This window comes from Vespula pensylvanica, chromosome 17 (assembly GCF_014466175.1).
Source record: "Vespula pensylvanica isolate Volc-1 chromosome 17, ASM1446617v1, whole genome shotgun sequence".
NCBI classification, from domain to species: Eukaryota; Metazoa; Arthropoda; class Insecta; order Hymenoptera; family Vespidae; genus Vespula; species Vespula pensylvanica.
In genome coordinates, this window is record NC_057701.1 from 1,292,345 (window position 1) to 1,319,149 (window position 26,805).

General features: G+C 34.9%; 1 protein-coding gene across 7 annotated transcripts in view; it reads right to left on the bottom strand.

Annotated features, from left to right (window-relative positions):
- LOC122635042 (lachesin-like) overlaps window positions 1-26,805 on the bottom strand; it is a 100,963-nt gene that overhangs the window by 27,415 nt on the left and 46,743 nt on the right. For all 7 annotated transcript variants that reach the window (XM_043824781.1, XM_043824776.1, XM_043824775.1 and 4 more), the window contains one exon: window positions 21,906-22,214. In XM_043824781.1, coding sequence (XP_043680716.1) covers window positions 21,906-21,957 — 52 coding nt within the window. In that variant the 5' untranslated portion in view covers window positions 21,958-22,214. The remainder of the gene's footprint in view (window positions 1-21,905; window positions 22,215-26,805) is intronic.

Genomic DNA, 26,805 nt, shown 5'->3' on the forward strand with positions numbered 1-26,805 from the left:
ATATCGCAATTTTTATAGAACTTTCTTTTATGATAACGTTACTGTAATTCTTTTTCTATAAATTTCTCCCAAGCCTAAAGCCCTCTCTCATCCCTAAAAAGAAAAAAGAAGAGAAAAAAAAAGAAAAGAGAGAAAAAATGTTTGTTTATATGTCGATATGAGAATAACACGTGAGAACGTATTATTGACGATGACACAGGGTAGACCAGAACAAGTAAGATGGGCGATAAGGGGGATAAGAGGGATAAGAGGGTAGGCAACATTCTCGTTGGAATTTTACGAGGATATTTACATGAGCGCAATATTTTATAGGACACTTAATGCAGGGTCACGTTCTCTACCTCGCCAACGAGGCGGCCATCTATGAATCAAAGTACGCTTTAAAGATTTCTTTCTCTCGTCCAACACGAAAGAGAGGACCGGATAAGGAAGTTGCTCTAGTACATATACATATATACATAAACACACACACGCGCGCGCGCGCGCGTATATATATATATGTATATATACTATGCACATGAACCGTCTTATCATTACATCTAGCAAATGTTTTTTTTTTCTTTTCTTTTCTTTTCATTATTATTTTCTTTTTCGTTTTCTTTTTTTAATCTCTTACAACATTTTCAACCCTTCTTCTATTATCAACCCTTAACTTTTCCATTCAGACACACTTGTGCTCTTTCGCTGTCTTACTTAATTAGTAAATTACAAATAGTAATTGCGATTAATTTGTATAATTCGTCTGATTGAGTTGCATCGAATTATTTAAACGAGATTAAACTGACTATTTCTGGCAGATGTAGTCAAAGTTGTTCTAACGAAATTGAGAACGTAATAGAGCGAAGCGAGAAGAATAATGAAAGGGCAAATGATCGCGATTTCATTAAGAGATTTGATTTTTCTTTTTTTCTTTCTTCTACAATACGTAAGTCTTCTAATACCATTTAATATTTCAATAATACTATCATATATGTACGTGTACGTATATTAATTGATCAATAAAATAATAAATTGATAATTCATAAAAAAATTAGTTATTATTAAAATACATTATTTTTCGTTTTAAATTGTAATACAAAAAGAGAGAGAGAGAGAGAAAGAGAAAATAGAGATTACGACAGAAAGAAATTAAGGAAAAAAGAAAAGAAAAAGAAAAATAAGAAGGTTCGTAGTTTCATTAGCAATTTAATTTTTTGTTGTTTTGTAATAAAGAAAAGAGAAAGAAAGAAACAGAGAGAAGAGAGAGAGAGAGAGAGAGAGAGAGACAGACAGAGAGAGAGAGAGAGAGAGAGAGACAGAGAGAGACAGAGAGAGAGAGAGAGAGAGAGAGAGAGATGAGTACAAATGGAACACAAGCGAGTTCATCTTTACCGTGTCAACCTACAAGAAGAAGATAAAGGAGGCAAGCTGCCCGTTGAACTACGACTCGTAGAGAACGTGAAGAGCCCGAAACCAAGAATGCGCTTTCGAGTTTATTGCCGCATAGTTTTGCCTATTCCACCCATCCACCCCCCATGGGATATCGAGCTTTTAAGCGTTTCGACCATTACACCGTGAACTTGCCTTCCTAAATTTCACGTTAGAAATATATACTATCGCGTTTATGTTGGAACGAACCTGTCCTTCCTTTTCTTCCATATTTCTTTCCCCTATAAGACGATATTATTTATTTTTATTTTTTCTTTTTCTTTTAATTCATCTTGTAATTTGTAATAAGAAAGAAAAAGAAAAGAAGGAATTACATCTTTTCGTTGGACGATTTTTAAAAAAGAAAGAAAGAAAGAAAAAGAAAGAAAAATCAATTGCCACTTTTCGAAACTTCTTTTTAGACTAATTCATTTTTTTTTTCAGACCGTATAATAATCAAAAACCTATTCTGATAAATGAAATTAACTTATAACTTATAATATTTCATTGACTAATTCATTTTTTTTTCAGACCGTATAATAATCAAAAATCCATTCTGATAAATGAAATTAACTTATAACGAATCAATATCTAAGAACATAACGTCTAACAAAATGGATCCGCTGCGATCTACGATCTATTTATTTTTGACTAGAATCAAGCTGAGATATTAAAAAGAGATCAACGTGACGTGACATTGTAATCACGTTATTTAATTCGCAGTACGTATCAGAATTATTCTTTTTTTCTTTCCTTCCTCCTTTTTTTTTCTCTCGTAAGTGGAGAAACGTAGACCCACAGACAGACAGACCTGACGCATTTAATTACAAGATTGCACTTACTTAAATCTAGATCACGCGATGGCGAACAAAACTGTTCGTTCACAATAAGCACGAAAGCAAGCGCATTCTTAGCCGTAGTGAGTAGGAAGTTTGAATGGCAGCCGAGGAGCGTGCGAGTTACACACGAGTTCTCTTCTCTACTCTACTCTACTCTTCTCTTCTCTTCTCTTCTCTTCTCCACTCTTCTCTTCTCTTCTCTTCTCTTCTCTTCTCTTCTCTTCTCTTCTCTTCTCTTCTCTTCTCTTTCACTCGTCGAGAATTTAAATTGGGAAAATCGAGCTCCACTTAACGCTTCGCATACCTTCACTGCCATTGAAAATTTCTCGAACAATGCATGTCATTACAGTCACAAACGTTATTCTCCTTACTTTACAACGATACCTTATATATCTATCTATCTGTGTGTGTGTGTGTGTGTGTGTGTGTGTAGTTCATCTATTCAATATGTTATTTACATTTTATACTTTATACAAACAATTTCATTTCAAATATTTACTTCTCAAAGAACTATGGAGAGAAACTTTTTTTTTCTCTTCTTCTTTTTACAAATTTTCATAGAAATTTTTTTTTAAAGAAATTTGCACAATGATAAGATATATATATTAACTCTGCAAATATCATTTAATCGGCAAGTTTACATGCAATAATAGAGAGGGAAAGAGAGAGTGAGAGAGAGAGAAAGAAAAGAGAGATGAAGGAAAAAATAAAAAATGAAAGAAGGTAGATCAAATATACGTACAACAAATACAGAATCCCCTAAAGCAAGGAATATCCTAAATTTTTCTTTTTTCTCTCTGATTTTTCTTTTTTTCCCAATCGTAGTTTATAACTTTATTCGCTTAGAGACATTTGTTCCGATCGTACGATTTATCCACGTTTAATAATCCTCGTCCATTTCAATCCGATCTCACTCGTTGTAGATAATTTTCATAAAAAAAAAAAAAAAAAAAAAATAATAGAAAAATAAAAAAAACGGATCGATTAATCTCAATTTTCCGCCGTTCTTACAGTTACAACTAAAATAAAATAGAGAAGAAAGATAGAAAAGAACGAAACGAAACGCATGTCGGACAAAATGGAATGTCAAACAGGACGCAAAGAAACTCTCCGGAGGAAAGTCCTTTTTGAGTTTGGGAAAACGTAACGCTCGCATAGTTTCTATCGATCGCATAGAATACAATGTTATTTACGATGGGTGAATATGTTCGGGCATGCTATTGTGTTACTTGGCTCGTACGCCATTTAAGCGCACGCGCGCGCGCTCACACATATGTGTGTGTATATACACACATATATATACATATTATATATATATATAAATATATAGATGATACATATAAATATACATACCTACGTATATATGTATATACACATGTATGTACGTATATACGTATACATCTACATGTGTATGTGCGTATATGACTGTATATGACTGTACAGACAAGTCGACCAGCCGAACTTCATTTTCTCGGCTTCCGGAAAAGACGAAGAAGATAAAGTAACTGGGTCGTGAGCTCCATTCTACGAGTGTTCTCTCGTCGTGCGTCGTGGTAGCTTAAAATGCGCCTTTACGTTATTGCTTCGAGACGCGGTTTGTCTTCTCCACTGTGTTTCGTTGTGCTATTATATTTAAGTCGTTCCTTGTCTCACTCTTTTTCCACTTCCACTACCAACAACACAGATGACCCAGAGAATGAGAGAGGGGGAAAGAGAGAGAGAGAGAGGGAGAGAGAATGTTGATAAATGGATTTGTCGCGAATACTCTCTTGGGACAAATTTATATTTATTTCTCTCCTGTATCCATTATTCGTTATCTAACAAACGATAATATCTCTGTATTTATCTCTATTTGTATCTCTTTTCTCTCTCTCTCTCTCTCTCTCTCTTTCTCTCTCTCTCTCTCTCTCTCTCTTTCGATTCATCGATCCTCTGATATATTTATTAATTTTCTTCATTATCGATTCTAATACATACTTCGTTAATTGGTAATTAAAGTAGCGAGATAAATAAGTTTATTAGAAAATCATAGATATTCTCATCCGATTCGATCGATTAATAAATTAGTCGAGAATTGGGACGAAATGAATATCTAATTAATATCGATAGATCATTCGTAATATAAGCTTTGAATTCGACTTAGAAAATTCATAGGTTTCACAGGTGAGTTTTGAATATACTCGTGTGTTTTTTAGGAGGACGAATCGAAACGGTAAATATAGATCTCGATCGAAAACGGTGATAAAGATCAATGGAAGAGCTCGTTGCATTATTTATTCGATTGATTTATATATTAGGGTGATGATAGCTGTCGATAAATAGATCTCGATTAATCGATCGTAGTACGATAAAAAACACTCGTTATCGAAATTTCACTTTGCTTTTCCTCTCTCTCTCTCTCTCTCTCTCTCTCTCTCTCTCTCTCTCTCTCTCTCTCTCTCTCTCTCTTTCTCTCTCATACATAATTTTCATTAGAAATACGTTAAAACGCGAATTAATATCCCGTGTATCGTTGGCAGTTGCACTTTATTTCGATATTTCCGTTTTATAAACAGATTTATTTAATACGGATAGTCAAATGAAAGCGCATCAATCCACCAAATGCATTTTTTAAGCGTACCCCCGTTATTATATATATATATATATATATATATATATATATATATATAAACAGTGAAAGATAGAGATAGATAAATAGATAGATAGGTAGATAGATAGATAGAGAGATAGAGAGAGAGGGAGAGGGAGGGAGAGAGAGAGAGAGAGAGAGAGAGAGAGAGAGAGAGAAATCACACGTCATTGGCTCGCCGTCTCGTTGATCCGCAACGCTCGGTTACATCGTAAATGTATTGAAATTGTCAATCGGCTCGCGGGAGCACACGCATACATATATACATATATTATTTTTCTCTTGTCATATATATATATATATGTGTATATATATATATATATATATATATATATATATATATATATGTGCGTGCGTACGTACATACGTACGGACATATATGCATACAAGTGAAAACGTAATCACGATTTGCTATCGACATTTCTCCGTTCGATTTCTGTCACTAGTCGAAGGCATTAAAATCTATCCGAAAAAAATGGAAGTTGCGAGTACGGAAAGAAAGAAAGGGAGGAAAAACAGGAAAAAAAAACAAAAAAAAAAGCTGAACGAACGACCAACGAACGAACGAACGAACGAACGAACGAACGAACGAACGAACGACGAATGAACGTACGAACGGTACAATCAACTCCTTGCACATACATATGTATGTAAAAGTTTCGAAAAAAGAAGGAAAAAAAAAGAAAGAAAGAAAGAAAGAGAAAAAGAAAGAAAGAAACGATAATACATATAACATGTGTATATTCTTATCCATGGCTTTATCGCAAATCTAAACGCTTTGTATCATTATGTTTACTGAAGTAGAGATGGAGGCGACTGTCAAGCTGATTAATCGCAGTACAACGTGGAGTCCGTAAAGAAGAAAGAGAGAGACAGAGATAGAAATAGAGATAGAGAGATAGAGATAGCGATAGAGATAGATAGATAGAGAGAGAGAGAGAGAGAGAGAGAGAGAGGGAGAAAGAAAGAGATAGTAAAAGTGGGAGTAGGAGGATACAGGAGGTAGGAGAATTTTCTATCGAACCGTGTGCTTTTACAACGCGATGCGGAATGTCGTATTGTGAAACAGATTGGTTGGCCAGATCTGTCACGCGGTATCTCGAATGACAAGAAAGACGAAACGACCAATCAACTGTTCCTGACCCTTTTGTTCCGCACCAAGCTCACGTACCGTTGCGATTTGATTTCGAAATACCTCGGCTCCCTATTTCCACGAGAGAGAGAGAGAGAGAGAGAGAGAGAGAGAGAGAGAGAGAGAGAGAGAGAGAGAGAGAGAGAGAGAGAGAGTACGATCTGCCTAAGCCCGCATACTTGTTCCACTGGAAAAAGATCGAACAAAATGGTCCAAGAGGATCGTTTCCTCGAATTTCTTTCCTACGATTTCCTATATACATACGTACGTACGAAGATATATATATATATATATACGTATGTACGTACCTACAATATGTGTATATATATTGTCGATATATATGGGAGATCGGAAAAAAAATATTTTAAAAGCTTTGTCGACCCTCGTCGATTCGATTGAATTTAATAAAAATAAAATAATTGAACAGTATCTTTTACGTATCTCGCTACGGAATATATCAAGAGAATTTTATTTCGACGAATACTTAGTCGCCTTTCTTCCTTTCTTTCTTTCTTTCGTTCGTTTGTTTCTAGATTTATTTTTTTTTCTTTTTATATTTTTCGTTAGGAAATATCTGTATGTAAAAATTCGTGACATTTTTATGAAGAAGTACGAGTGACTCTGAAGTTTCTCATGAAGAGTTCTCTCTCTCTCTCTCTCTCTCTCTCTCTCTCTCTCTCTTTCTCTTTCTTCTCACCCTCCTTTTTCACCCTTAACGTACGTGCCGCTTCTGAAAGAAGAGTTTGTTTCTAAGAGGAAGAGAGGAAACGTACCCCAGAGAGAAAAGTAGTTGAGTTACAACACAGTGAAGCATACAGTAAGAAATTCTTTCTTCTTCGAAACAGTGTAGAAGTTGATCCTTTCCAATGACGACTCTGTTAAGGATCATATATGTATGTCTACTACTTTTACGTCGAAACATTTCTCCAAATTATATTTTGACCTATCAATTATCTTAAATTCGATAAAGAAAGAGAGAGAGAGAGTAAAATTTGTACAAATTGTAAAAATGTAAGTAAGAATAATCACGAAGCTACTTCTTCTTTTTCTTTCTTCTTTTTCTTTTTCTAAAATAAAAATTTCTGTAAAGAAACAACGAAACACTTCCTTTCCACTTTCAATAGTTAAAAAAAAAAAAAAAAAGAGAGAGAGAAAAAAATCTTCTGTTCTTTCGATCGTAGAAATGATCCTTCGTCACTTTCCAAACGTTACTTTCTTCGTATTCGTTCTATCGGCTCGTGTTTCGTAGAATACACAATACACAGGGTGGGCAAAAAGTTTTCGAACTACTCGAAACTTCTTAGATTATTTCAAACAAAAAAGTAATCAATTAGTCTTTAAGACTTGCAATTAGCCCCGCGTAATCTTGCGATTTAAGAGAGAGAAAAAAAACGGAGAGAGAAAAAAGAAGAAATGTCGTAAAGAAGTAAATTGATTTTTTCAAAATTATTCAAAAAAAAAAAAAAAAAAAAAAAAAGAAAAAAGGAAAAGAAACTTTTGGCTCATCCTGTACAAGGGGTAAAAAAAGGAAAGTAAGGAAGCAAGTAAAGGGAAAATCAAGTTTGATTTAGGTTTTTGCTCTCTTCTTCTTCTATGCACGAGAGAAAGGACATAGAAAATAACGTGATCGTTTCTTCCACCCTTCGCTCCACCCCTTCCTCATTTCGTACGTGTCATTCACGTTTAAGAAAGAAAGAAAAAAAAAAGAAAGAGAAAGAGAAAGAAAGAGAAAGAGAGAACGCAAGAAAGGAGTTTGTTTCCTCGATGGCAACGAAGAAGTATTCCCGTGAGAAAACTATTCGGAAATAGCGGGGAGCAGAGGGGTTGAAGTAAACGTTTGAAGGGAAGTTAAAGCTGATCGGTGCAGATGCCGCCGGTATTCATTATTACTATGAGAAAAATATTTTTCTGCAAGAGGGCTATCATTCGCGATAAAATCCTACGACATTTTTCTTATCCACCCTCGAAATGTCTTTGTTCGTCGATAAAAGAAAAAGAAAAAAAAAGAGAAGGAAGAGAAAGAAAAGAAAAAGGAAGAAGAAGAAGAAGAAGAAGAAGATATAAATGTCCGTGAACTTAATGCCGTCTACTGCATAGAAACGATAATGTGTTTTAAAAAACTTTCTTTATATCGATGATACATCGTTACTAATTAATCAATCCTACTAATAACACGGGATAATGTCGGCTAACTAATATATTTATATGTACAATACGACAATAGATTTTTATATATTATCAAAGATTGTGAATAAATTTACGAAGAAAGAAAAGAAGGAGAACAGATTTAAAAATAAATTAATGTGTAAATTGAACGACATCGTCGATGAATATAGATAATAAATATACTTGCAAAAAGGTCCAAAAAAAGGAAAAGAAAAAGAGAAAAAAAAGAAAGAGGGACATATCCGAAAAGAGATGCAAGGACAGTAAAAGAAATAAAAGAAAGAAAAAAAAAGAGAAAGAAATAGAAGAAGGAGGAGTTGGAAACGATAAACTAGTAGCACACGTTATTCCTCGAAGGGTAGGTATCCTCGTGGGAAACTTTCGTGTCTGATATTCGCCTAAGAGAAGTCCTTACACTATTCGCTCAAAGAACACGAGCCCTTTCTTGACCCACGTGTACGACCCTTCTACGCTTGACTCACTTATATGACGGTCAACCGAAGCTCGTAAACGTCTTTTCTCCTTTACTTCTCTTCGTATCCTTCACCCCTTTCTGTTTCTCTCTCTTTCTCTCTTCTTCTTCCTAGCTACTTAACTATCGTCACTCGCTCCTACCTACAATTATTATTACGATGATGTAATAACGTTTACTCCAACTGTTCCTTCGAAATCTTGGAACATTTACAATCGTACTGATCGTCTCCATGTACACGTTTACACATCACACTTAATTCTAAATTATATTTACACAAGTAAATGTACTTTATTCTTTTTTGTTATTCGCGTAAGTATTTGTTCGTAAAAATGAAAGGCAAAAAATAAAAGAAAGAAAGAAAAAGCGCGTTAATGACTACGATGACGACGACGACGACGATGTTATACGATGTAACTTTTAATCCGTTGGAAAAAAAAAGAATAATTGTGCGAATAAAAACAAAAGGAAAGGAAGAAAAAAGAAGAGAAATATCAAACGCTTTTTGTGAAACATTCTATTTTTTTCTTTTTCTTTCTTTTCTTTTCTCTCTTTTTTTTTTACATCGTTTACAAACGCCAAATTTCGAACAACTATTTTTATCGACTCCACTTTTATGTACGTACATACCTTTGTTTTCATTTTTTTCTTTTCTTTTTTATTAAGCGCGCGAAAAGTGGTCCTCCTCTCTTTAATTACTCGAGGATCGTACAAACAGTACTGGAGTGAACTCGAAAAAGAGAGAAAGAGAGAAAGAGAAAAAAACGAGAGAGAGAGAGAGAGAGAGAGAGAGAGAGAGAGAGAGAGAAAGAAAGAGAAAGAAAGAGCAAAGCAAAAACAAAAAGCCAGAAAGGTCTGAAGATCGTGTTGTTTCAAAAATTTCCCTCAACGACGTGCTACTTCTTTCCGTTGACTGTAATTGCCACGAGGAGGATGAGGAAGATGAGGAGGAGGACGATGAGGAGGAGGAGGAGAAAGAGAAGGAGCAGGAGGAGCAGCAGGAGAGAGAGAGAGAGAGAGAGAGGTAAAAGGAAGAAGAGAAGACAGTTAAAACGATTGCTACTACTCGCTCCTTTCTCACTCACTCGCCTTGAACAAGCGCTCATTAATGCGCTACAATTAAAGGTGAACGTGAAAAAAAAAAAAAGAAAGAATACTCGCGTTCTTTTCTTTCTTATTTCTATGTTATTTCTATGCGCAGCTTTTGTATGTGTTTCCTTTTATTTGTTGGTAAGCTCGACTTATTAGACAAAAGAAGTTTAACAGGATGAACACGACGACGAGCAAGTGGCTCACAAGGGATGAGGGAGGGGCCTCACCCCTTTTAACAATTTTTAGTTTTATTCTCTGCCAGACAAATGTTCTTTGTCTAGACGAGAAAACACCGTTCTGCGAAATTTCAAATTTTGACTATCGCGTTTGAGAGTAATATCGGGTGTGAATGTAAAAGATCTAAAGTTTATCATCTTTTCTCCATGATTACTATTTAGGATATATGTGTATATATATATATTTTTTTCTGTAATCAGAAATGTAAATCGATTATTAACGATTGCCGAGAAAAAAGGAAAAGAAATAATTTACTTTTTCGTGATGGTTTTTAAAGCAAACGATCCTTTGAGTTTGCTAAAACTCAGCGAAAGAAACAAAAATGATACTTATTAACGTAAATGAATAAATTAGAGAATATATAAGACAAATAAACTTATATATATATATATATATATATATATATATATATATATAATAAGGTCGCGATAAAGATATGATTAAATTAAAAGAAATAATGTATAAAAAAAAGAAATTTCCAATATGCATCAACATCGTTTCTATGTCACGAGTTAAAATCGAATCGAGTCTGTTTTATTCTTTTTCGTTTGTTTACTTTTGTTCTTCTTTTTATTTTTTTTGTTTCGATTTTTTACGAAAAAGAGACCGCGTGGGAATATTTTCTGAAATAACCACGAAGAGGGACCGGGACTCTCTATCAACGCGGAGAAGTTAATTGCTGCCACCCATTTCCCCTCCCCTTCCACCCCTCGATTGCATTGTCCGTTCGATGGTATTTCGTTACAGATTAATGGCCGGCGATGTTTTATCGCTAATATTTCTCTCCGCGTTGGATTCGACCACGATCCGCATTGCGTGTCGACCTATACACTCTTTCTCTCTTTCTCAAACGAACATTAATTTTTGCAATTATTAACTCGTGAAATAACTCGTCGTCGTTGCAGGTTTTATAGATCTTCTCTCTTATTGAAAAAAAAAAAAATAAATAAATAAATAAATAAATAAATAAATAAAAAACTAAAAATAGTTTCGTCAGATAAAATTTATCGAGAATTTAGGAATAATTAAAGAAAGATGACGATAAAGACAGAAAGTAGAGAGAAATGAGAGATTAAAGAAGAAAAAAAATGTAAGTAAAATAAATATAACGAACTACTTAATAACGAACCTTTCACGACGGCAAAAATTGTTCCCCGCTGAGAATAATAATAACAACGTTTTAATGATAGATAAGAGAAATTAGATGAGAATTAAAGAAAGAAAATAAAAGTATGAAAATAGAGAAAATTAGAGAAAGAGAGAAAGATAGAAAGGGGATACAGAAACGAAACACTTAATAACGAACCTACACAGCGCAAAAATTCTTCATATTAAAAATAATAATGACGATGTTTTAATGATAGGAAAAAAGAAATATAGAGAAGGGCGGCAGAGACGGTACAAAAAAGAAACGAGACGAGAGACAAAACGAAAAGAAAAAAAAAAAAAAGAAAAAAGAAAGAAAGAAAGAAAGAAAGAAAGAAAGAAATAAAGAAAGAAAAAAGAAAAAGAAAGAGAAGAAGGGAAAAAAGGGCAAATAAAAAAAAGGGGGAAAAAAAAGAAAATCTATAATTCTTTCGACGGCCAACCGCGTACCTGTATCCTGCATAGCTCCAGGCTACAGGAATATTCCTTTCCAGTAAACGAATTCCAATTTGCATTCCATTATATTCATTTACATGATGCGCTCTTTAAAAGGCGCTGCTCGGCCAGTTCACCCTATTTTTTTGTTTGTTTTTTTTTTCTTTTTTCCCACCCTCTCCACCGCCCCTTTTGGAGTTGGACTTCTCTCACGAGAAAGATGGAGTCTTATCGCTCGTATTTCTAACAAGAATTGCCTTCGAGAATCTAAAATCGTCCAGCGAAGTTTCGAGTTTCTATCAAATTGTTTTTCTAATTTTTTTTTTCTTCTTCCTCTTTTTTTGTCCTCTCTCTTTCTTCGTTTTCTTTTTGCGAGCAAATCTTATCGTTCGAAGTAAACACGTACGTTTACGTATATATGCATTTGTCAGCTACGTATGTATATATGTTTGTATGTGTTCTCTTTATTTCTTTTTACATTTTCCGGAGAAGAGAGAAAGTCCTTAAGTGGTTTGAGTACGACGGATGATCATTGAAATTGTTCGAACGTGTCCGTTAAGAAAAAGCGAACGTTCTTCTTCGTTTCACTCTTATCTTCTCTCTCTCTCTCTCTCTCTCTCTCTCTCTCTCTCTCTCTCTCTCTCTCTCTCTCTCTCTCTCTCTCTTTCTGTTTCTCTTTTCTTGACTTTTTATCGTAACAAAAAAGAAAAGTCGCCTACAGGAAAAAGAAAGAAAATAGGAGAAAAAAACGTACATGTTCTAACTATTATAATAGACATTGATCTTATTGCTCTTTTCTATCCTTCTCTTTATCTCTCTCTCCTTCTCTCTTTCCGTGTGTCCCTTTTTGTACTGCTGATTCGCTCAAGACTTTTCTTTCGAATAGAAGAAAATAAAATGAACGAGATAGAATGCCGATGGGATTCGTTTCTCTAAAGAAGAAGCCCAAAAAGTAGAATCCTTGTTCGAACACGTAGGCAGGACAACGCGATTGCAACGTACGTTGGTGTTCGAGCGGAAGGAGAGCGAAAGGTTCGGGTTGATTGGGTGCGAGCAAACAAGAAAAACACAGAGAAAGAGAGAGAGAGAGAGAGAGAGAGAGAGAGAGAGAGAGAGAGAGAGAGAGGCTGCTTGTTCCGTCGAATCCAATGCTTCTATCCGTCTGTCCAGCAATCATTTCCCGTGTCACGTCAGACGTTCTACCATCCAGTTATCCTCACAAGTTCTAAACTGATCTAACTCAATCCTTCGAGCTACTACCCTAACTTCGTGATTCCGCACAAGAGATAACGAAAACTATAATTATGATTATGTAAATGATCATAAAAATTATCCGTTTCATCTTTACTTATCCATCTCTTGATATCTTGATAAACGTCAGAGGAAAAAGGAAGGAAAGAAGAAAGAAAAGAAAGAAAGAAAGAAAGAAGAAAAAAGAAAAAGAAAGGAATGAGAATAAAGTAGTATTAAGAGAATGGTAACGTTGCAATCGATGGAGTAATCGATGCTAGTATCCAACGTTCGAAGCTTTATTGTCCCATGGGAATCTAGATATCGATCCTTGACAAGCAATCGTTCCGTATGAACTTGAATTACCGTCTCTCTCCCTCTCTTTCTCTCTTTCTCTCTCTCTCCCTCTCTCTCTCTCTCTCTTTATCCATCTATCTATCTATCTATCTATCTATCTATCTATCTATCTATCTATCTATCTATCTATCTATATCTCTATCTTTCTGGTTACCTAGCTCTGTCTACAGCAGCGGGACGTCTTAAGTTCCTTACAGGATTGCAGGATGTTTCGTAGTAGATGGTAGAGAGAGAGCTCGATGGTGGTACACGCTTCCCTAGAGGACCATACGCCGCTGCTTTTTTCTTTAATTTGACACGGAACGTTGACTCGTTGTAGTATAGCTAGAGTAAGAGGTACGAAGGAAGGAAGGAAGGAAGGAAGGAAGGAAGGAAAGCAAGCAAGCAAGGATATCCTTGGTCTTGTGCTATCCACCCTCGTCTTCTCTATCCAACAGCAACCAGCCAACCAGCCAACCAGCCAACCAGCCAACCAGCCAACCAGTCAGCCAGCCCTTCATCGGAATTCCCAGAGAAGTTCTCCCTTCAGGAGACAGCTCAAGATCCTCGATGTGGGCGAGTGGAGAAAGGACGATCGCTTGGCTAAACATACGTCTCGAGCGCATTACGTAACAGCCGAACAAATCGTCTATGCATTATTCATCGATACTTTTATCGAATCCCAAAACCTCACCAGTCCCACCCCCTATTTTTCCAACGTTACGCCGAAAGAATGATTTCTCAGGGAGTTTATCTTTTCTTTCTTTCTTTCTTTCTTTCTTTTCTTTTTTCTTCTTTTCTTTCTTTCTTTCTTTCTTTTTGTTTTTTTCTTCCCTTTCTTTCTTTCTCTCTCGACAGATCGTTTATTATAACTCGCAGATCGGATTATACACGTTCAGTTTATATCTTATCATCGACTTGCTTCGAAAGTTATATTTAATGTTAACAATACTTATATTCCGAAGAGAGCCTATATGTATATATGTATGTATGTATGTACTTTAATGCGCTATTTTTACTAATCATATTTCATGCACACGTTCTACTTTCTTTTATATATTAAATATAACATTACCGAGAGAGGAAGAGAGACAGAGAGAGAGAGAGAGAGAGAGAGAGAGAGAGAGAGAGAGAGAGAGAGAGAGAGAGAGAGAGAGAGAGAGAAATGCTTTAACGAGGCATAACGTTAAGGCCTCTATAATCCAATTTGTTTTCTGGCGGAAAGAAAAAAACATATATAATATGAGACCAACGGATATAACTAAGAGTATACTATAATAACTTAAATTTAATACAAACATAATTTTATTCAAAGTTACCTTACCGTTACGGAGGATTTTAAATTAGGAACGTAGGGCCTCTTCTTTAAAATAAAATTATAGAAAAAAGAAAAGAGATGTACAATACATACATACGTCTTTATCTGATACAAGTATTATAATCCATATATCGATTCTCGAAGTTTTATTTGTTTCTATGTATTTTTAAGAAAACGAATACATACATACAAACGTATTATATATATATATACACACATATATATGTACATATATATATATATATATGCAAGTACAAGAGTTAGGCACCACGTGGCTGGACGTTCACAGAAGGTGAGCTGCGCTAGCGTTGATAACGACTCCACACCGCGTTCATATTTTACGCGACTCTCATCAATAATTCATGCTGTGAATAATGCAGCACTGTTTTGCGTTACTTTATACTCCTCTCGTCAAGCGCGAGCACGCCCGTGTCCAACCCCTTCGCGTCTTTCCACGCGAATCGCATTTTTACTCGCGGCACGCAGCATCCCTCTCCTCGTTCTCTTTCAACCCCTCGGAAAAGCACCCTTTTTAACTCCTCGCAAGGATTTTTTTTCTCCTTTTTTCTCTCTTTTTTTTTTCCACGAGGATCACGAAGATAAACTATTGATTTACGATGTAGACTTTCTCTCTTTTTCTACTTTTCCAACGCATGTTTTTTTTTTTCGAAATATCGTATTCTGTACCTATGACATTCCCTTTTTTTTCTTGTTTAAACTATTACTATTATTCAACCGTTTATATATATATATATATATATATATATATATATGTTATCTATACAATTCGTTTAATTTATTCATTATTATTTTTAATCTTATTTAACAAGTTACAATGAAAAAGAAGTTAAAAGATATTTTAATGTTGGTAATTTCTATGGTAATTTTAATATCAAAGAACATACACACGCACACAGAGAGGGAGGGAGAGAGAGAGAGAGAGAGAGAGAGAGAGAGAGAGAGAGAGAGAGAGAGAGAGAGAGAGAACGAAGATAAATTCAATTCAATTATTGTATCATCCTGTTTAAACTCTTCCCACAAATATTTCCCACTGAAGATATCACAAGAATTAATTATTGATTCACAAAATGGAGTCACGCTTTTGAAAAATTTTAGTTAATTTCTGGTTGAACCCCGTGAAGAAAAAACCACACTTAATTGTTTCAAAACCAAGCAACGCATTATATACCTACCCTAAAACATCCGAGTTACATTAAAATCCCTACTAGCTTCGTAGGTACTTTGCGTAGAGGCGAGAATATATTTTCACGTTGCCGTAGTCTCCGTACTCACGTAGCGACACGAATGTTAAATTTCAACACGCTTTTCGGCTATGTCTAGCGCATTTGCCATTCAGTTTTCATGAATGCTAGATACGTCGGCGGCCAATTTAAAGAACTAACTCGTCGTTAATATTTTTTAATGGAAGAAGGGGGGAAAGTTGAGTAGGAAATAGGGATGGGAAGAGTCATGAAATTTTTTCAGACAAAATAATGGGAAAAGAGAAGAGACGATAAAAGAGAAAGACAGAGAAAGGGGAAGAAAAAAAAGAGAGAAAGATCTTCACCCTCGTTTTTTATTTAAATAAAGAAAAAATTCTTTCATCTGATAAAACTTACGATAGAATAGTAATTCGACGAAACAATGTCTCTATACACTTATCATTTTACGTATTATCCTCTTTCTCTCTCTCTCTCTCTCTCTCTCTCTCGTTTTTTCTCTCTTTCTCTTTGTCTTTTTCTGTCTTCTTCGAACCGTTAGAACCTCATTTCCTTACACCACCGGTAACTCAGCCTTCCCACGACTGACTCACCCTTTCGCCACCCCATCCCTACCTCTTTCCATGTCGGATGAAAGATCGCTCATCTCTGTAAATACGGCGTGAGAAAACCGTTTAAGCTCCGGCACGGATCTTTTCCGCAAACTCTGCTAAAAGAAGAGGAGTAAAAGGACGACAAGGTACTCCCTCTCCCTCTCCCTCTCTCTCTGTCTCTCTCTCTCTCTCTCTCTCTTTCTCTCTGTCTGTACTTCTCGGTTGAGCTTTAATGTAACTTGTAAAAAAAGAAAAGAAAAAAAGAAAGAAAAAAAAAAGAAGAAAGAGTAGCAAATGGTGTTACGTTTATCGTTGCGTAATTCGACTGAAATGATTACGAATTGAAGAGAGAGAGAAAAAGTGAGAGTGATTGAGAAAGAGAGAGAGAAAGATGGAGAGTGTTAAGGAGGATGAAAGAACGAACGAAAGAGAGAAAGAGAGAGGGAGAGAGAGAGAGAAAGAGATGAAAGAAATTCACAAATCTTCTCTCACTCTAGGAGGGGTCGCATTATAACTTGATGCATAATGCAAGCTGCCTGTTTGTACTACCATACATAGCAATGGAGAAGAGAAAACGAATGTGACTGTGGAAAAGAATTTTCTCCCTTTTCCTCCCTCTTTATTTTTATCTCTTCATTTTTCTATCTTTCTCTTTCTCCCTCTCTCTTTCTCTCTCTCCGTCTGTCTCTGTCTCTCTCCCTCTCTTTCTTGCGCCCAATATATTTTTTCTTTCTTCGAACGATAACTCTACGAAAAATTTCCAAGAAAATTTCTACCGAATGACAAACCTTTTTTTCCTTTTTCTCTTTTTCTCATCTCTCTCATGAATCACACGCGAATGACAGGTGTTAATCAACATCGATAGTAATGAAAAATTGTAAACAATGATTAATTATATCTAAAATCAAATCGTTAGTCGAACAGGAAAATGAGAATGATATTAGAAAAGGAAAAAAGAAAAGAAAAGAAAAGAAAAAAAAAAAGAAATGTCGATTTCGTTTTACCTCTAGAAACTTGGTAAATCCCTCTTCTTTTTCTTCCTCTTCTTCTACTTCTTCTTTTATCATGTGTGTATGTACCTATCCCGTATAGAAAAAGACTTAGGTATGTATATACGACTTAGCTTGACCATTGTAGTCACGCTCGGCAAAGGAGCTTTTCTTCGATCGTACCTTGCGACAAACCGTATCGCTGGTGTACACGTATGTATGTAAGTTCTAAAACACGTTACGAGGAAAGCAAAAAAAAAAAATAAGAAAGAAAGGATAAGAGAGAGAGAGAGAGAGAGAGAGAGAGAGAGAGAGAGAGAGAGAGAGAAAAAGAAAGAAAGAAAGAAAGAAAGAAAGAAAGAAAGAAAGAAAGAAGGAGAATAAAAAACCTTTTTCCACAAGCTCTTCGTTTATCCTTGAATTTCATCGTCCTCGTAGAAAATTCTAACGTTTAGATGTAACTTTGCAGACACACGTACCGCCTCTGTTTATTTCCTTCTCCATTGATTCTCTTTAGGATAGAATGCGAGAAAAAGAGAGATAGAGAGAGACAAAGAAAGACAACAGAGAGAAAGAGAGAGAGAGAGAGAGAGAGAGAGAGAGAAAAAGAGAGAAAAAGAGAAAAAGAGGGAGAGGTAGTCTGGTAGCCGTCGCTCTTGGGATTGTTTATAAGACTTCCGGTGGCTGGCACGCTTTTCAGAACTCTCTCCCTCTCCCTCTTTACACCCCTTTCCTCTCACCCTCTCTCTCTCTCTCTCTCTCTTTCTATCTTTCTCGGGGCAACTCGATGCCAGACAACAAGGGAGATTGTATGTATTACCTCGGCTGTCTGCCGCACGCTTGCCCCGGCTCTTCCCAATCTACTTTCGAATCTCACCACGACCGATACAAGGCACACCGGCAAGCAGCCACTGCTGCCGTGCACATTCTCGGCTAGCAATGCAATGCGATCAAATCGAACTCGAGCCCTCCTGTCACGAGCCTGCGATCCTTCTATACCTAACACACATACAAAATGGAAAACGAACAGACAAAACACATACAAACTTCTCTATCTTTGTCTTTCTCTTATTTCTTGTTCTCTTTTTCATCATTTCTCTTTCCCTCGATCATTCCTATCTTTCCTCGTCTCGCTCGTCTAATCGTTTAATAATGATTTTAACCAAACTCAGTGTCCTCGCAAATTAAAAATATTATATTCTAACGCAGAGAGACGAATATACATAAATATTCTATTTATCTTTAGCCTTTGTCCCCTTATTATTCACGAATTTTCTTTCTTTCTCCTTGTCTCGATTAGTTTTTTTACCTGCGCGATTCAAAGATACTATTGTATTTTTGTAATGTAATTCTATGTAAAAAGTGGAAGGGGAGAGGGCGAGGGAGGTAGATAGGGAAAGAGAAAGAGAAAGAGAAAGCTAGAAAGAGGGGGAAAAAAAGTGGCAAAGATTTATTCGATTATCGAGCGTAGATTAGAAGGAAAGTAGCGATGAAGAAGGGGGAGATTAGAAGGAAAAAGAAAACGAGAGCGATTAATCACGTTTTGCTCGGGCCAAGCAATTTGGCCGGAAGGCTCGTTGTTTTCAGATAAGGGAGTGGGAGGAAGCAGAAGGAACAGAGGAATAAAAAAAAAGGAGAAGGAGGAAATGGTGGAGGACGAGGAGGTGAAGAAGAAGAAGGACTTGGGGAGACGAAGACGAAGAAAAAGGGAAAGGGTTCTTCTTCTTCTTCTTCTTCTTCTTTGCGTCGAACAATCGGATCGACCGCGTTATGGACAAACAATCTTATCTGTTGCCGCAAAGAGAGATCGAATTTCCTCCTTTCCCTCCCCCTCCCACCCTTTTTCTTATCCAGCCCTTTTCACAACGTTTCTTTCCTTAGTGAGAATTCGTTCGAACAAAACCGAGCGAACGAAACGTTTATCGAAGAGAATACTTGTCCTTCGAAACTTTTATCACGAATAGAAAAACGATTGTATTAGATAAAAACATATCGTTCTTTGAAGATTGAAATGTGATATGATAATTAAACGTTTACGAATAGATACGTATGTACAACATCGAGCGTCCTCTCGAGTATCGTCGACAATATTTATTTTCATTTTTATAGTAATATCTACTTTATCCTTTCGTCATGGTATTGCTACAATATTTGTTTCCCCACTCCACCCCTTCTCCAGCCCCCCGTATCTTTTTGTTGTAATATTTATTTCATCTTTTTGTCGTATTATACTACGATATTTATTTCCTCTTTTGTCACAATATTTACTTTATCCTTTTACCATAGCGTATTATATTATAAATGTATTATATATATATATATAAGCGCAGCATATTATAAATGTACTATATATATATATATATATATGTATCTACTAGGATGAGTCGAAGGATAAACGAAAAATTAAAAAATACGGAGAAACTAGAATCCTTACAGGATATTGTAATAACCAAAAGTATAATACATAGATCATTAACGTACCATAAAAGCAGAAATCGAATTGAATTAAAATTATCCAGTATTAAATTATCAGAACGATGGGATGGTCAATTATAAAGAAAACAAAAGCAAAAACAAAAATAAAAATAAAAATAAAAAAAAAAGAACGAATGAACGAAAGAAAAATGGAAGAAGCGAAAGGAAGAGAAGAGGAAAAAGGAACAAGTAAAAGGAACAAGTAAAAGGAACAAGTAAAAGATCAAATTCGTTTCCTGATTTCATGCGATCGCGTTGCTTGGTAAGACGTAATGAAATTCTAAGAAGGAAAAGGAGAAAACGGATCGAGGAGAGGACGAAATCAGACGCAGATGCTTTTCCTCTCGCACGGAAAAGCATTTGAGGCCGCTCGCGGCAATTTAATTCGAACGACAAGCGCAGCGCTACTCGCGACGCGCCGCCTCCACTTCGTCGAATAAACATCAGTACCAGAAGTTGACCAGGGATCGTTTCTATATATATATATATCTATATATCTGTATGCCTATATACATATATATGTATATATATATATATATAAGATATATATATACACATAGGAAATCTATTTCCTCAGGATCGTATAACACGGGTTCGGCATTGCGCATCTCGTCTGTTCCGGACATCGTCGTTGGCAGAAACGACTGATTTTCCTATCTACCCCTCCTCTTGTAACTCTCTAACTCCCCTCCCAACCTCTCAGACTCGGTCAAAGGTCCTTGCCTGACCTCTTACATTTTCCTAAAACTCTAATCTCATTATTTATACATTAATCGTATGTATTTATATGACGTCTTCTATTCTACAAGATTCTCAAGATTGAATATGTATAAAAAAGATATTAATCTCTATATATTGCTCGTTTTCTTTTATAACATTATTCTATGCATTAATTATGGTAATTGCTGCAAGATTTCTTAGATCAATGTAATTGATCATTGAATATCGGACAGAACACTGTATTAATAATTTTCGCATTCGTTTTATTATTAAATTCGTGACAATATATATAGGAATTATTTTATAGGATATAAAAGTCAATAAGAAAGATTTCCTTTTTTAATGGATATGTAGGTCGATTTAATTGACTCGAATACACGTATGTATAGAAACAATCAAATAAATTTTATCATTTGAACAAAATATCGAGTGTCTCTCACGGATGTCTCAATAAAATGTGTCACGCGTCTTTTTAGATAGATAAATGTAAAAATAGGTAAAATTATTCCAGCATATATATGTATATATACGTACATATATACACATACATGTAAGTACATAGACGAGATCAAAACGACACTTATATTTTTAGATTCTTTCCAATACACTTTTAGCGTAGTTAAAAATGTGAAAGATAGTTATCTTTGAAAGTTAGGATATTTTAGATTTTTATATTTGTCAGTTTGAAATCTAAATATATGGCACGAACAAATATTTGAATTTAAAAAAAGATTTCTGACTTTCCAATCTAATTCCTTTTTAATCTAATTTCGTCGACAATATGGAAAATATAGAGAAAAAAAAATAAAAAAATTTGTTGTATGAACTTCATTTATTTGTATGCAAATATTAACAAAAAAAAACTAGAATCTTTCTTTCATTGTATTAATCGTATCAACGACAAACTAATTTAGTTCTATATCGATTAATTTAAGCTGAAAAATAAAATCAATATGATTCAGACGAAGATAGTCTCAAACCGATCAATTGAATTTTATTCATAAAAGGAAAAGCTATAAAATAAAACTAAATAGAATATCGTATGATGAATAATGAAACCTATGTCTGGGAACTATCGTTAAAATTTATATTTACAGATAAATATATATATATATATATATAAAGCATGTATATAAGTTGACCGATCATTGATACGAAATTAATTATTCCAATTAATTTCACTAAGTCGTCGAAATAAAATGTTTCATTACCGATATTCCTTTTATCGAAAAAATTTATTTTCATGAGAATTACGATCTTTCATGACCCTTACGAAAAAGTTATAACAAAAATAAAAAAAAAAAAATGAGATTAGGAATAAGATATTTCGGGATAGGTGTCCCTACAAAAGATAATTATTATGAGAGTAATTATCTTTCTTGATCCTAAACGATTATGATGGTTATTATGGTGGTTATTATGCTGGTTATTATGATAGCGATGATAGACGATAATGTTTGTAGACTCACCGATTGGCACGTTGACAGCAAAAAGAAAGACAAGAGCGCGATAGCAGAGCATCGTGCACCACTCAGAATCAGCTGTTGATGATTCCTCTCGTCTCTCCTGGTGTCTTCTAAGATGAAGACAGGCCTTTCTTCTTTTCCTTCTCTCTTTACCTCTCACTCCGTCTTACCCACACTCTCACACACTCTCTCTCTCCCTCTCTCACTCTCACTCTCTCTCACTCTCTCTCTCTCTTTTCTTTTTTCTTATCTACTTAACCGCATCATCTTCCACGCGAGCCACCGTCGTTGGTTTTTTGACGCATAACATGCCTGAAACAATACAGACAATTTTTTAGTACAGCGATTCATTACGAAAAAAGAAAACAGGAAAAAATTCGAGAAAAAAAAAACGGAAACTGAACATTGGACCGATATATTACTTTATGTTAAATAAATCTTATTTATAGATATTTATAGATAATTGAATTTATAGATATTGGTTTAATAAAAAAATACGATTGTATAATCATCGATCGTATCGAAATAAAACAGAGAAAATAAAAAAAAAAGAACTCTGGAAAATCTCTCTCTAAAAAAAAAAAGAAGAAGTAATTTAATTTGTAAAAGTCGTACGAGAACTTTTAGAATATCCTATATTAAATAAAAAATATATTATTAAATCCATATCAATCGTTCAATGCATCAACAAATTTTTCTTCAATTTAATTTCAAAGAAAAAAAAAAACATTAATTAATTAAATAAATAAATAATAAAACAAGCTGAAGTCAAATTTTCGCAAATCAAACGGAACACTTTTTCGGATGGACTTAACATGATGCAAAAACAAACGAAAAAATAGGGGGAAAAAAAAAGAAAAGAAAAGAAAGTGTTTTCGAAAACGTTGCATTATATTCTCGAGACAGTCCATTCGTTGCAGTCTTGTTGCAAAAGAGAGGCAGGATGATGAAGAGAGACAGAGAGAGACAAAAAGAGAGAGAGAGAGAGAGAGACAGAGAAAGAGAGAAAGAGGAAGCGAACCCGCGTCAGAGAAATGGTAAGGCCGGAAACGTTTTCAGCGGGCAGACTTCCGTCGAATGGTTCGTCATTGACGGCTTTATCGTCCGTTTCCACCGAACGAACTTTCGGCTTGCCGATGTGTACCCTTGTACCTCGAAACTGACTATATTGTACCCCGTCACAACCCTTGCCATCACTCGCAGAGAGAAAGAGAAAGAGTCAGGCCACTGTCTGTACCATTCTCTTCTCTCTCCCTCTCTCTCTCTCTCTGTCTCTTTGTCTCTCTCTCTCATTCTGTCTGTCTCTCCGTCTTTCTTTCTCATTCGCTTTTCATAACGCCACTCTCTTCTTTCTAGTGATTCTCACGCGTCAACCTCGATTGACATATTAATCGTTCAAGGATCACAATAAATTGTTCATTTCTATCCAAAGAGAAAATTGACCACACGAATTTTAAAGAAAATAGAAGAAGTACGATTATAATTTCTTTGATTTGACTAAACAGCACAGCTGTTTTGTTTTATCTTTTTATCACGAGTAGGATTCCTTATCCTTCTTCTTCTTCTTCTTCTTTCTATCTTCTTCCCTTTCAACCCTTATTATAAGATGTCTTTAAGGGAACCGTCTACAAAACTCATTTACACGATAAGAAGATAATATCGTGTCAACACCGTCTCGATTTCCAGAAATTCTTGACGAATGGGGGTCTCTATCTTTTATGGGTTCTGTCTGGCTCCCTCCCTCCCTCCCTCCCTCCCTCCCTCTCTCTCTCTCTCTCTCTCTCTCTCTCTCTCTCTCTCTCTCTCTTTCTCTATGTAGATTTAACAAATTAGATTGGAAGAGACGATAGAGTTGATTGAGATTGATGAAAATTGTAATTCTTTGAAATATAATGTTTTATCTCTTTCTTTTTGTTTTTAGATTTACGATATGTTGAATTTCTTAAAATTTATATACAATCATATTTTTAGAGATCACAGATTTTTATAGGTCATCAAAATCATGGATTGACGCTTAATCCAACCCCCAGAAAAAAGAATTGATCAATCCCATTATAATTCCTTATAATTCCCCCTTTACTTTTATTATTATTTAATAGAAAGAATAGATAATAAAAAGAAAAGGAAACAAAGGATACTCTTTTCGATTAGATGCAAGAACGTTTGATCGTGATTTAACAACCTTTTCAATCTTCTCATAGCCAACTATTAATGCCTGTCAAATGTTTCACAAGATGAATACCGAATATTCAACGAACCACCATCGCGATACTAATAGCTCGAGTAAGGCGAGATAGAGTATATACGCGTACATATATCTATACATATATATATTATATTATAATATATTATATAATATATCATATATATATGTATATATATTTTTGAGCGATATCGATGATACCCACTTCGCTTATAAAATCGTGAGACGAGACGCTTGAAAAATAAGCTCTCGATATCGAATCGATCTCGTTCTCGACTCTTCTCGAGCTGTCGATCGATCAATTCGATGTCAGGTAAAACTACCTAAACGTTTGACGTTCGTTAAGACGTTCTCGAAAAGTCGAATATATTGCTATTGGCTTCTTAAGAGAGGTGAAATCGAAGATACATATATATATATATATATATATATATATATATATATATATATATGCACGTAATGTATAACTTATGGAAGAGTTTAAATGTTCTAATTCGATCTTCATTAACTACGATACGTTCGAGTTAACAAGTTAATTTTATACAAATCGTATATATACTTACTTACGTAATGCCATTTAGATCTTTCGTTCGAGTTCTCTCTTCTTCGAATTTAGAATTTCTATCGAATTTGTAACTACATTCAAAATACTTTTACTGCATACTCCTTAATTTGTTAACTCTCAAATGAATGTGTCTAATCGCGTAATAAGAATAATATATTTCTCTTTTATCACGTTAAATCTATTCGATTTTATTTGAATATTTATGTAGAATATTATTAGTTTGATCTTCATTAGAAATTCTATATCATTGTCAAATATATGATTTTAAGTTGATATTATATTGTTTATTTTCTAAAAGTTTTTGAAAAAATAGGAAGAAGATATCACGTTTGTTAAATGTTTAATATTCCATGTAAAATATAATCCTTGCAGTTTTATGCGAGTTTCATGATTTTAATTGTTTAGAAAAATCGAGGATGTAGATTCATTAATAAACAAATGGATTTTTAATAGAGAAATATGTATTATCAAGCAACGTTCGAAAGTAATTATAACGTAATTATACGAATTTATTACGTATTCTCATATCTCAAAGTGGCCTCGGCGATATAAATCGAATATCGAATCAACAATGTTGCTGACGAACAAATATTGATAAGAATTTAAGAATTTGTTCCAAGAAAGGTTATTTCTAAAGATATATAGACATTTTCTCTATACACCGACTTAGATATTTTGTAAAGCATGCATTTGGTATGTCAAACAAACGATCTGTCTTTAAACATTATATCAAGCATTATGTCAAACAAGTTACAAGCTGCATATATGAAGATTCCGTAATATTGACATTGTAAAAAAAAAAAAAAGAAACACAAAAGAGGAAGTAAGAAATTTTTAGCTTCGTCCTTCCCCCCCTTTTTTTTTAAACTACAAGCGTATAGTATAGTGTATTAGAATTTTTTTCATCTGTCCTGCATGAATTATTACGATAATTAACAATGACATTAATATGCAATAAATATTAAATAAAAAAAAAAAGCTCATTAATAAAATATATCACTTGACATATCGATCGAACCCATCAATAACAATTTTTACATCGAACCATGTATTCGCTTCTTTGCGAATAAAAGAAAAAAAAAGAAAGGAAAAAATCCCCTAACTAACCAACCAGAAAGATGTTAAGAAGAAAAAAAAGAAGAAGAAAAAAGGAAAGGAAATAGAAGAAAAGGAAAAAAGTATAGATAACGTCGGTCGAACTATTCCAAGTATTCGCGCAATAATATGAACGATAAATAATTCAACCGTGTGTTCATCGTAAATGGCACGACCGATTCATCAACGATGATCGTAGGTAGATAGTCGGGTATTTTAGGTGAGGAGGGTTGCGTCAAATTTATGAGGAAGGAAATAAATCTAAAAGCCGTACCCCGCCGTCGCTCGCATGACCTCGAACGCAGCATATAGAGAGAGAAAGAGAGGAAGAGAGAGAAAGATATATATATATATACAGAGAGAGAGAGAGAGAGAGAGAGAGAGAGAGAGAGAGAGAGAGAGAGAGAGAGAGAGAGAGAGAGAGAGAGAGAGAGAGTGTTCTCGCTTGCACCTCTTGCACTAGTAGCATGCGCGACGCTTATGAAACTAGTTTATTTAAGCTGTCGCTGACATTTGCGTACGGTACGGCCGACATATATTGGATCACCGTTCTTTGTTAAACACGACGAGAGAAAGAGGGAGAGGAAGAGAGAGAGAGAGAAAGTGGGAGAGATCTCTCGCGTCGTCTCCAAAGTTACCTTATTCCTCTTCGTTCAAACTCTCCTGCCGATATTCTACGCCCACCCCGTGTCTAACTTTATCTCCATTAACGGATACACCAAGCACGATATAATAATTGCAATAACGTTACGAACAGATAACGCAATTAATAAATTAATAATAACGATACTCGTGATATACTATATAGGATGGAGAAGAGTGAGTGGGTGGTTTGGAGTAGATGGAAGAAAAGTTACCAAAGAGGGGTTAAAGTAATCTGATATTCATTGTTATCAATAGTTACTAATTATGAGGAAGAAATAACGAAAACAAAGCTAGTCAGATATCTTCGATTAATAACGATGCATTTTCATTCTATCTGTATAAAAAAAGGTTAGAAAGGGGGAGAGAGAGAGAGAGAGAGAGAGAGAGAGAGAGAG